Source organism: Delphinus delphis, chromosome 4 (assembly GCF_949987515.2).
Source record: "Delphinus delphis chromosome 4, mDelDel1.2, whole genome shotgun sequence".
Lineage (NCBI taxonomy): Eukaryota > Metazoa > Chordata > Mammalia > Artiodactyla > Delphinidae > Delphinus > Delphinus delphis.
This window is the reverse complement of record NC_082686.1, coordinates 67,592,100-67,605,020: the sequence shown is the minus strand read 5'-3', so window position 1 is coordinate 67,605,020 and position 12,921 is coordinate 67,592,100. Positions and strand designations below refer to the sequence as shown.

General features: G+C 42.1%; 1 protein-coding gene and 1 long non-coding RNA gene across 2 annotated transcripts in view; one reads left to right on the top strand and one right to left on the bottom strand.

Moving 5' to 3' along the window:
• Positions 1-1,937: 1,937 nt before the first annotated feature.
• On the bottom strand, positions 1,938-12,787 carry CSTA (cystatin A). The gene is made up of 3 exons (XM_060009911.1): positions 12,635-12,787; positions 5,618-5,719; positions 1,938-2,181 (listed from the first exon to the last, which is right to left on the bottom strand). Exons 1-3 carry the CDS (start codon positions 12,698-12,700, stop codon positions 2,053-2,055), a joined length of 297 nt encoding a protein of 98 aa, XP_059865894.1. The 5' UTR covers positions 12,701-12,787; the 3' UTR covers positions 1,938-2,052.
• The window catches only part of LOC132424103 (uncharacterized), a 51,135-nt gene continuing 41,905 nt past the window's right edge, over positions 3,692-12,921 (top strand). The window contains exons 1-2 of the long non-coding RNA XR_009519166.1: positions 3,692-4,080; positions 4,403-4,515. This is a non-coding gene — a long non-coding RNA (uncharacterized lncRNA). The remainder of the gene's footprint in view (positions 4,081-4,402; positions 4,516-12,921) is intronic.

The window sequence follows — 12,921 nt, the reverse complement described above, 5'->3', positions numbered from 1 at the left end:
CATAGACAGAGTTTTGGATGAAGTAGAACAGAATAGCTTTATTGCCTTGCCAGGCAAAGGGGCCCACAGTGGGCTAATGCCTTCAAAACTGTGTAGCCCAACCCAGGGGGTTTGTGAGGAGTCTTATAGTCAAGGGGTGGGGTTGCTGATAAGGATCAGGGTGCCTGCAGGACCTGCATTCCTTCAATCTAGAGATCATCTGGCATCAGGTGGTATTGAACTGTGACCTTCTCTCTGGAGGAAGAATGCTTCACCAAGTAGTTAACGTCTTCAGTCTGGTGTGGGTTTTAGTTCTGCAGAAGAGCTCAAAGATATTGTTATGTATATCCCTTGAGGAGGAACCAGGACCCTGCCCAAAGGCTGCACTATTGTTTCTTTCTAAAAAATTAATTAATTAATTAATATTTTTGGCTGCGTTGGGTCTTTGTTTTTGCGTACAGGCTCTCTCTAGTTGTGGTGAGCTGGGGCTACCCTTCGTTGCAGTGCACGGGCTTCTCCTTGATGTGGCTTCTCTTGTTGCAGAGCATGGGCTCTAGGCACGCAGGCTTCAGTAGTTGTGGCACTCGGGCTCAGTAGTTGTGGCTTGTAGGCTCTAGAGCACAGGCTCAGTAGTTGTGGCGCGCAGGCTTAGTTGCTCCGCGGCATGTGGGATCTTCCCAGACCAGGGCACAAACCTATGTCTCTTGCATTGGCAAGTGGATTCTTAACCAGTGCGCCACCAGGGGAGCCCTGCACTATTGTTTCTTGACTCCTCCTCCCTGTCTTCACATCCCCCTCCTTCCCAGATTAGCAATAGTTTGAACCTGCCCTTTGGAACTCAGGGAAGGTCATGGAGGCTGAATGAAGCCTATTTCCTACAAACAAGAAACAGGGGACACAGAAAGGCTTTGGTGCCCAGGAGCCCCATGGGGTCTTGCTTGGTTCCAGGTTCAGTGTTAATTTCCTGATTTTAGTGGTTATATTTCAGTTTTTCAGGAGAATGTACTTATTTGTAGGAGGTGCAAAATGCAAAATTTGTTGGTGATGGAACATCACTGTAGATAACTTACTCTCAAATGTCCAGGAAAAAAGTTTTGGGGGGGGCAACTTATCTGTAAGTTTGAGATTGTTTTAAAATATAAATATGCTTAATAAAATACTTGATTTAATTTTAAAATGTGAGGGTAGAGGTGGAGCGTTGAATTCTCAGCAGCCCCAGGGCACTGATAACCCAAGATCTGGCCTGCCAATGGTGGGAGTGGTGGTGGTTTTATCCTTTAGCTAGTTGCATTAGGCCTCCATAATTTTTCTAAGATTTCCAACTGACATCAGTTTGTATGGAATTTCTACTCTCAAGCTATAGCATTGATTTTGAGAAAGAAAAAGTAATTTTACTCTTATATAAAATAGACAAGAGGGCTTCCCTGGTGGCGCAGTGGTTGAGAATCTGCCTGCTAATGCAGGGGACACGGGTTCGAGCCCTGGTCTGGTAGGATCCCACATGCTGCTGAGCAACTGGGCCCGTGAACCACAACTACTGAGCCTGCGCGTCTGGAGCCTGTGCTCCGCAACAAGAGAGGCTGCGATAGTGAGAGGCCCGTGCACCGCGATGAAGAGTGGCCCCCGCTTGCCACAACTAGAGAAAGCCCTCGCACAGAAATGAAGACCCAACACAGCAAAAATAAATTAATTAATTAATAAACTCCTACCCCCAACATCTTTTTTTTTTTTCTTTGCGGTACGTGGGCCTCTCACTACTGTGGCCTCTCCCGTTGCGGAGCACAGGACACGCAGGCTCAGCGGCCATGGCTCATGGGCCCAGCCGCTCTGCGGCATGTGGGATCTTCCCGGACCAGGGCACGAACCCACGTCCCCTCCATTGGCAGGCGGACTCTCAACCACTGTGCCACCAGGGAAGCTCCCCACAACATCTTAAAAAAAAAACAGATGAGAGCTAGTAGAAGAGATTAATTTATTTGAAAAGGAATACTTCTTTATTGATAGTTACATTTATTAGCAGGGGCCATTAATCAGGAGACAGTGGAAAGAATCGACTGCTTTCAGAACATGTCGCTAGAAGCCGGTGAGCTCGTCATCCTTGCTTTTGTCAGCCTGGTAGCCAGTAAGTGCCAAAGACTGATTTTGTTGAGGAAGGCTCTGGAATACTATTATGTGAATATAACGATCATTACCTACTCGTATCTGGAAGTTAAAAAAAAAGAAAAAAAGAAAAAGGAGATTCATTCACACGGATCCATGTCAAATGAAAGATCTACAGACCTATAAAGATTTAGCTGCAATAAGCTCTTTTGGAATAGCATTCCTAGACCACCATTCTTAGACCCTTAGTTTACATAAACCTTCCATCTTCTTTTATGAGAGAAAGGGCAGGCTAAAGGCATGGCAAGAGACATAGGTCCTAGGTTTATTTTATTTTATAGTTTACTATATTCTGTGCACAAATGAAAGTCCAGAGTTGCATTTCATTTTCAAAGATGCACAGATCAAGAAAACAAGTGACAGTCTTTTTGAGGTTTCCATTTTCTGACTCCCAAATTGGGATACTTTATTTGTCACATGGTTTGAGCAAGGAGAAGAAAATCGGAATTGCCCTAGAGAATTTGGGATGTGTGGTTCCCATATCTATATTAGAACCTGCTTTATAAATGCCCATAGGTAAAACTGAGCAGGACCCAGGGGTGTAGAGTCTAGTTTCCCTTCTGAAGTAAAGGGATCTTGCTGGGAAATCATTGGTATGAAGATTGAAATGGTAATCTGGGCATGAATCTGGGACCTAGAAAACTATGGTAAGAATTCCCACTTTTGTTCTTGGTTCAGACAGTAAAAGTTTTGTCTTTGAATAATATTTATTGTGCTCTGGTGTCCCTTCCTAACCTAATTTTATTTTATTTAAAAAAATTATTATAGAAGGATGGCTTTATTTCCCTGTGCTGTACAATATATCCTTGTAGCATATTTATTTTATACTTAGTAGTTTGTACCTCTTAATCTCCTACCCCTATCTTGCCCCTCCCACATTCCCTCTCCCCACAGGTAACAACTAGTTCATTCTTTATATATAAATCTAACTAAACTAATTTTAATAAATGTCATTTATCAAATGTTTACCATGAGTCAGACACTATGATGACCATCTTATATACTTGATTATATTTACATTTTGTTCTAGGCAAGAAGAAAGGTGGAACAAGGACCATTTTACAGATGCAGAGCAGATTAAGAGAGATTAAGTAATTTTTCATAAATCTCTCAGCTAATAAGTGACAAAGCCAAACTTCAACATCTGTGTTAGTTTCACTCTATGGGGTAACATTTCAAAAACATTTATTCTGTGCTTGGAACAGGGCACCAGCTTTTGCATACATTATTAGAGGCAGCACAGCTCATAGGTAAGTATCAGACTACTTGGGTTCAAATTCTGGCTGTGCTCTTATAGTATTGTGACCTTAGTTAGTTAGTTCACCTCCCCAGGGGGCAATTTTCTTATCAGCAACACGAAGGAAATGATCATACTTATAGACATGTTGAGAGGATTAAATGAGATAATACATGTCCAGCTCTTAGGACAGTGCCTGGCACATTGTGAGTGCTTAGTAAACTTCTTTTCTTTTAAAAAAAATATTTATTTATTTATTTGGCTGTGCTGGGTCTTAGTTGTGGCACACCGGATCTTCGTGGCAGCATGTGTGATCTTTAGTTGTGGCATGTGAACTTTTAGTTCCCTGACCAGGGATCAAACCTGGGCCCCCTGAAATGGGAGCATGGAGTTTTATCCACTGGACCACCAGGGAAGTCCCCATAAGTGCTTAGTAAATTTCTAGTTCATTTATTCCACATAACACCCTGCAAAGTAGGTTATTATTATTCATGTTGTGAAGCTAAAGGAATTAAGGCTCAGAGAAGATGAGGGGCTGTGGATCGCACAGGTTTTAACCAGTCAAACAAGCCGAGTAAGTGTTCAAACCCAGGACTGTCTGACACCAAAGCCTACAATCCTTCCATTTTACCACCTGCCTCTTGACAGGTACTTGAGAAAAACAAGAGGAGGTCACATCACCAGCCAGATCTGAAATCCAGAGAGTGAGTGTCTCAGATCAAAGAGGTCAACAGCTAGATGGCCAGGAAGTAAGGAGGAAACTGTGGTCAGTGACTTTAATCCCATAGGAGAAAGTTGATAGCAGATGGAGGGTGAGGTAGGGAGGGAAGGGGACTGTGGTCTTAAGGGAAGAAATTTCCAAGATAGTTTTCTGATGGGCCTTTTAAGAAATGTATGAGCTGGTTAGTATGCGAAATTTTTGTACTTGGATTAATCATAAATTATTAAAATAATGATCCCAATTTTGATGGAATGTTTCTTATCTTTGAACAAAACCACTTTTAACTAGAAACCATTCTTTTCTAGCTGTGAAGAAAGCAGGAAGGGAGGAAACAAGACCATTGCTTTCTGAGGACGAGGCAGGATCTCACCCCTGTGTAGCACCCCAGCACCTGGCATGTACCAGGACCTCAAATGTGGTAGGACTGGGCTGATTTTTGTGTATGTGTGTGTGAATTCTGTTTTATTTATTTTTTTATACAGCAGTTCTTATTAGTTATCTATTTTATACATATTAGTGTATATATGTCAATCCCAATCTCCCAATTTGGGCTGATCTTTTCACATGACCCAGTCTTGTAATTTTTTCATGCAGAGCTGCTTAACAACACATTTTTATTTTTTTTGCTGAAAACATTAAAAAAAAATTTATATCTTAAGTGGTTAATTGTTTGTTAAAGAGAAATAAGCCAGACTGTGCCCTCATCAAGTAGGTTAGTAAAGGTTAAGTAAATACATTTGAATGTCTGTTGTAATTATTTACTAAATGAGAATTATCATCTTCTCAATACAAAAGGTTGAAAATGGCTTCCAAATATCCATGGTTGATTTGCTGGATTGGTTCCCTCTCAATAACTTCACAAAAAAGTTTTCTTCATTTAGAACTGGATCAGTGCATCACTTAATTTTCTGATATAACTATAAAATTAATTTTTAAAAGACTTTTAATACTCCACTGCTTCAAACTACACCTACAGTGCCACAAGTTGAAACTAGTTATTTGAGTTACAAAAATAATATATTTAAATTATATTAATCAAAATTCTTATTTAAAGGGCAAAAGTTGTTTTAAATGATTTTCCCAGCTAATGATTCAAATCATTCCTTAAACCCATTTCATTTAGACACATAGAATCACAAAGCTTTGAGATGGAATAAGCTTCAAGATAGCATCTGGTCCAGTCCCACATCTTTAGGATCCTAGGATCCCACATGAAGAAGCCATGGCCGCAAGCTAATCATGCCCTGAATTCTGAAGTCTTTTTCTATACATTTTCTGGAAATTAAGTTAAGAATTGATATAAGAAAGGTTTCTAAATTCACAAGAAAAAAGATGATATAAATATACCGTCATCTGCCAAGTTTGAGAGTTTACCACTTGGGCAGCACCATGCTAGGTAGGCATCTTGATTTAGGACAAGGAGAAAGAACAAATTATAAGGTAGGGGAGACAGGGAGCATTGCATAAAGTGAAAGATACAACAATATCTTTTAGTGCTAAAGCGAATGTTGAACTCTAACCTTAATGTAGTAATTAATTCCAGCAACCACTTGAGTTTTATATTCCACAGCTTCAAATTCTTCATAAGTCTCATTTGTTTTTTCTTCAAGCTGTGGTTTAACCTTAAGAAAAGAGTATGAAATAAAAGTCATATTTTTATGGCAAGACCAGAGAAATTTAAACAACAACAACAAAATCTCTCTGCCCTTTGGCCTCCCCTCTCCCCCCACTTTGCATTTTGTATCTGCATTATGCATCGACCAAACCACTCCCATCAGCAGGAATACCTGCTCAACCATAAACATGGTTTAACATGCTCCTAGCATCGACAAGACAATTCCTTAAAAGATAACATCCCTCCTCTATCTTGTAAGGAATCACATGACCCACCACCATGCTGCTTAGATCTGGATTAAATAAACTGTCAACTATACATCATTTGATGTACAACCCTCCGTCTCGAAAAACTTATGTACCTGTGCCTTGACTTCTAATGGGTGGAACAGTTCTCAGAGCTTTCTGAGATGTTGTTCTTCCTGGGTTATAATCCATAATTTGGCTCGAAAAAATTTCCCATTTCTTTCTTAAATCAACTGATTAATTTTTTGTTGACAAGAGGAAACAAATTACCAAGGCTATATCGAACTCCATTTATGTGATTTACACATCTGTTAAATATGTATTTACAAATAGGTAAACATGTCTTTGATTAATAAAAATGGGAGACCGTAATTACTATTTCATTACAAATTTTTTTTTATTTTGAAATGATTTCAGACTCAAAGTTGCAAAAATAGTATAGCATATCTCAAGGCCCTTACTTTAATCACACCCACAAGTCCCTTTGCCGTGCAAGGTAACATATTTAAGGGATTCAGGGATTAGGGCGTAGACATCTTTTTTTTTTTTTTTTAGAAGATGTTGGGGGTAGGAGTTTATTAATTTAGTTATTTATTTTTGCTGCGTTGGGTCTTCGTTTCTGTGCGAAGGCTTTCTCTAGTTGTGGCAAGCGGGGGCCACTCTTCATCGCGGTGCGCGGGCCTCTCACTATCGCGGCCTCTCTTGTTGCAGAACACAGGCTCCAGACGTGCAGGCTCAGTAGTTGTGGTTCACGGGCCCAGTTGCTCCGCGGCATGTGGAATCTTCCCGGCCTAGGGCTTGAACCCGTGTCCCCTGCATTGGCAAGCGGATTCTTAACACTGCGCCACCAGTGAAGCCGCAGCCCATAACATTTTATGTGCATATACAGCTTTAGTCAGGCCTCCAGTGCATCTAGGGTTCTCCCAAGGCCGCACAGTCCTTCCCATCAGTGGGCAAGCATTTTGAAACCTTTTCTATTTGTGCCTCGGCTTGGGTACCAGATTGCTTTCGAAGATCTAGACATTTGCAAACTCTTTGAGTTCTCAGACCATTTTTGAAGGGCAAACACTTCTCGGACCACTACCCATTTCTCCTGTAACATTCAGAATAGATGGGAGGAATGTGATTGCTTTCTTGAGATGGAAAGTGAGGTTAAAAAGTGGAGAAAGGAAGGAAACAAATAGTGAAGAAAAAAAAGAAAGAAAGAAATGGGAAGAGGTAGGGCGCAGGAGAGAGAAGAGAAAAGTGGACAAGCATGCAGAGAGAATGAGTAAGGGAAGAGTTCATTGTCTTATTGCTCCCCCCTACCTAATCCTTTTGAGCCTTTTGAGCCACTGGGTACCAGTCAAGTTAGGAGCTGAGCTGGGAAGGGTTAATCTCTACACAAAACCCCAAATTATCTATTTAAGCCTCATTTTGCAGATGAGGAACCTAAGGCTGTGAGGAGAACATGACTGCTAATGGCTGAAAAATTACTGATTATAGTTATTTGGCGTTTTAAATGCCTTGAATAGTGAGTATCTGATTTATCTTTTTTTTTTAAACTATGTATCAGACATTTTTATTTCTATCTGTCCTAGAAACACATCCAAATCTGTAACCTTTCCATTGTATCTATGCAGTCCACAAGTCCAGAATTTTCCATCAGAGAGTTGATTTCAAATGTCCTGGTTTGTTTCTGTAAGTGCTCTGGCACCTATCAGACTGTGTGCCTTGATTGCAGGTTCACTGTACTTATAACCCATAGCCCTGCTCCCCCTTTCCAGTAAAACAGATTTGTATTGCTCTATTGTTGGAGGCTATGAACCTGGGATGATGAGATTTCAGGTGAGGAGGAGGAAAAGGGGCAGAGTTGGAAGGAGCTGATCAGTGAAACCTTATTCAGAAGGCAGGTTGTTGTTGAAAGACCCCCCAGGACGGGTGCTAGGACGGTGAAGCGCACCTGGGAATGGTGGTCCGGAGTCTGGTGGTAAACAGACAGACCTTGAGCTGAACACAGTTGGCATTCACCTTCCTCCGCCTGCCATGCATGGTGGTGGTTGAGGTGTTGAAGGGAACAGTGTAGGTTTGTTACTTGGGTCCCAACCAGGGGAAGGATGGTTCCAGGGAGGAGCGCCTGGTAAAATGCAGTTACCCCAGAGCTGTTCAAGCATTTCTTGTTGCTGCAGAGCATGAATCTCGGTAAGCTGCTAGTTCTCTAGGATCTGAGGATTTAAGCCACACTGAACCCAAGACCCAGGCTACCTGTAATCATTCTGCAGAAACACTTGGACTATGCATAATTTAGGAAAAAATGCATAGAAAGATAATGGTGGCAGCATGGATAGGTCATATTTGGGAAGTTTTAGAGAGTAACAAAGGAGAGTTTGGGTAGCAACATGAGAGTACAGTAGGGTTGGTGAGAGGTAATTTGTGGACATTTGTCACCTATGTTTTGAGGGCAGGGGAAGTATGGGGCAAGGCACCCAGCATACAAGAAATGATGGCACCTGGCTTAAGGAGTTCAAAGTCTTAGACTGGAGAGAGGAATGAGATCAGCAGGGGATAAGTAATTCAGGGCATTCTCGAACAAGATAGCTGCAATCTTTTTTTTTTTTTTGCGGTACACGGGCCTCTCACTGTTGTGGCCTCTCCCGTTGCGGAGCACAGGCTCCGGACGCGCAGGCTCAGCGGCCATGGCTCACAGGCCCAGCCGCTCCGTGGCATGTGGGATCTTCCCGGACCGCGGCATGAACCCGTGTCCCCTCCATCGGCAGGCGGACTCTCAACCACTGCACCACCAGAGAAGCCCAGCTGCAATCTTTTAAGAGAAAGAACTGAGACGCCATCTGGTTGGGCCATGGGGATGGGACGGATTGAGAAACTGAGGAGAGAGAAGGTCCAGATCCAACTCTGTGGGGTTTCTAGAAAAGGATCAACAGGATATGACTGAAAGGATGTCCTGGCAGCCCTAGGGTCCTGCTGTGGTTGTTCACTGGCATGAATCTGTAGATTTGTAATGGGTGAGTTTTCTGTGTTTTTACATCTTCCTTGAGCAAAGTTCTCTGAACCTGGAGTAGAAGCTGAGGAGGAAGTTGTGGCAGTGACCTCTAATTAAGGACTGGAATGCCAGAGCTCACGAAGCCATGGAAATCAGGGGTAGAGGAGAGTATGAAACCACCCATCATGTGATCCAGCTGGATGAGTGATAGAGTGGGCCTAGGCATGCTCTGATGAAGATGGGAGGTGAGTGTCTGAAGGATTCTGGTGTGGATGAATGGCAGGTTCTCTGGACGTGGGGACAATGGAAGAGGTGACTGATGAGCGGGCTGTAGTCAGAGAGGAAAACACAGATTTGTGGGTAAGAGCCATGACATGCTAAGCTCCTGGATGTGTCCATAATGGTATGCAGATGGGATGTTTGTGTGGTGTCCTGGCAGACAAAAATCATGATCTGTGTGTATGCCAGGAATGGTATTCAGCAGTCACGTTTGACTTAGGGGTGTGTGTGTGTGTGTGTGTGTGTGTGTGTGTGTGTGTGTGTATGCATCTGTGCATGTGTAATAATAGCCCTTATTTCTAAAAATAATTATTGAAATAACATTTCCTTCCTGCACATAAACATACTCAGAATTCTCATCCAATGGTTTTTTACATATGGCATAAGATAACGGATCAGCCATATTGATCCGGAGGCTTTTGCCAGTGGGCCATTCATTTGCTCCTTAATTATGGCTTTTTATGGATGGGGCCATGTTTGGCTCTTTATTTCCTTGTGTGTATCCCTTTTCTCCAATCTATTTTATAAATTTCTCTGAGGGTAGGGACATTTTTTATGTCCCTTCTCTCCCTATAGCAATTCACACAGTACTGTGTACATAATCAGTGTTTTCTTTCTTTCTTTTTTTTCTTTTTTCTTTTTCTTTTGGCCACACTGCGCGGCTTGTAGAGTCTTAGTAGTTCCCAGACTAGGGACTGAACCTGGGTCTTCAGCAGTGAGAGCAGAGTCCTAACCATTGCACCTCCAGCTAATTCCCAAATCAATGTTTTCTGAATGAAGAAACCAGGCTTGTTTTCCTTCGTGACAACTTGTCTCCCCAAATAGGAAAAAGGAAAGAAGAGGGGCATAGAGAATCTTTGGAAGAGGGGGTTTTTTCCACGTGTACTCTGGACCCAAGTACTACTAACAGCCTTTAGTACCTGATACCAGCACTACCTTCCAGTCTCTGTTATCTTCAGAATGGAGAAACTCCTTTCTTCTGCCTCCAAAAATGTTCAAGTCTTCTCAACCCCAAGCCTTTTGTTTGATTTTCTTCTCTTTCTGAACTGATCCAACCTCTCTCTTTCATTCTGATGTCAAATTCCTTGAACCTGCAGTCATCATTTTTCTGATGCTTTCCCCTCTCTATGGGATGACCTTCCCCTCCTTCAGGCAAAAATCTGAAGTAAACAATTGTAATGCCTCACCTATGCACATTGCTTTCTCATTTCCAAGTCACGGCCTGCGGGATCTTAGTTCCCAACCAGGGATTAAACCCATGCCCCCTGCACTGGGAGCTCAGAGTCCTAACCACTGGACCACCAGGGAATTCCCTCCAAGTCATTTTTATGCAGGTGCTCTCATTAGTCCTTACGACTCTGAGGTCGAAGGGCAAGAGGTGTTATTTTCATTTCACAGATGAAATTGAGATTCTTTGCCCACCCTCTGATTTTAGAAAGCCCATCTCCCATAGGCCTCTCAGAATACCCTGTATCTGTAGTACTGCAGGCAAGTGAGGTCACGGACAGCCTGGGCATCACCACAGCTGGTTAGAAATGCAGAAACTCAGGTCCACCCCAGACCTACTGAGTCAAAATCTGGTCTTATTTTTTTGTTTTTTTAATTGTGGTACGTGGGCCTCTCACTGTTGTGGCCTCTCCCGTTGCGGAGCACAGGCTCCGGACGCGCAGGCTCAGCGGCCATGGCTCACGGGCCCAGCCGCTCCGCGGCATGTGGGATCTTCCCAGACCGGGACACGAACCCGTGTCCCCTGCATCGGCAGGTGGACTCTCAACCACTGCGCCACCAGGGAAGCCCCAAAATCTGGTCTTTTAACAATACCTCCAGGTGACCTGTGTGCACATTCAAGTTTGAAAACACTGACAATACAGGGATTTGAATGAAGGCATTAATAACTTAATATTACCTTCTTCAAGAAAGAAAAAATGACAAGGTATTTACTTTTTTTTTTTTTACTCTTAACATGGGTGAATCATCTAATTTATTATTAGCTACTTCTTTGAAAACTTGCATCTGGATTACCATATCCTTTGGAATGTGCACTTTCTAAGACACCTTGTATCTTGGTGTCTAATTGAAACTTTTGATCTAATATTCTTTCACATATATTTATTAACATTATTGTAAAGTAACTACTTTTTTAAAAGAACTCTTGAAAGGGAAATACTTAGCCCCACAGAATGAGTGGTAGAATTTCAGGCATCTGCTCTCTTAGAGAGCTTCTCAGTGTCTTAACATAGAGAATCCCATCTCTTCCACTTACACAACAAGCTAATCTTTGCCAAACAGTATCATAGAATGAAGTTTCAGCGAGAAAAAGCAAGAAGGAATGATACAAGAAAATAGGGCGACAATTTATAAACCTAAAATAGAAATTTATATACTTTTTCTTTTCATAAAATATGCAATACAATAAATGTTTACTATATAGGTAATGGCTAACCAGACAACACTTAGAAAAATGTATTAACCTGCTAAACACACTGAATTCTATTTTCACCATAATGAATTTTGGAATCACCATAGACTATGCCACTTCTCTACTAGTTTAATCATCTTCCAAATACTAAAACATTGTCCATTGAGTCAGATTTGTAGGAAGTCTGTAAGTGGATCATCTTTATGATATTGCTCTTCATTCAATCTATTAAAATTTTTTTTCCTGTAGTGCATTTGACGTCTAGTTCATCAATTATTTTTTTTAAAACCATAAGCAGTTTCTTTTTTTTTTCTTAATTAATTAATTTATTTATGGCTGCATTGGGTCTTCATTGCTGTGCACAGGCTTTCTCTAGTTGCGCCGAGCGGGGGCTACTCTTCGTTGTGGTGCGCAGGCTTCTTATTGTGGTGGCTTCTCTTGTTGCAGACCACAGGCTCTAGGCGCGCGGGCTTCAGTAGTTGTGGCACGCAGGCTCAGTAGTTGTGGTGCACGGGCTTAGTTGCTCCAAGGCATGTGGGATCTTCCTGGACCAGGGCTCACACCTGTGTCCCCTTCATTGGCAGGCGGATTCCTAACCACTGTGCCACCAGGGAAGTCCCTAGTTCGTCAATTGTTAACAACCTCAGACTTTAATTACATGTTGGCTCCACTTGGTGAGAATAGAAAAGTTTCATTAGAAACTGAATTAGTAATCCTAGAACCATACATTGTAAGAGCCTTAGAGATGATCCAATAAAAATTCTTCTTTTACAAATGGGGAACCTGAGGCTCAGAGAAGAGATATGACTTGCTCAATATCACTCTTACATTTAGAATTATCAGAGGTTTCATCTGAAAAACTTTTCAGTTGTAAGGAAACCTGAACAAAACCACACATTTCCCCATATTCTGGTTTTGATGTTCACCCACACATTTAACACAGGGCCAACCTAAACCAAGATTTGGGATCAAACCTTTTCATGGGCTGCATCCACTCACCGTGTTAGCGATCTCCTGGATTTCTGGAGTGGCAGGTTTGGCTTCAATTACGCCTCCAGATATCATTTTGGCTAACCGCGTCTTTTCTGGGCAGGATGCTGGCGCTGAAGTGGTCAGGTAAGGGTGGAGGCTCTGGTTTTTAAAGAAGGTGTTGTTCACAAGCTCCACCCGTAGAAGGTTTTATTTTCCTCAAAGAACAAAAGGCAAAGGGAAAGTACATCTTGAAGGGACAAAGGGAGTAGGTCTTGAAGTAAGTCTTCTTGCTTCCTCAGCAGAATATGCTAACA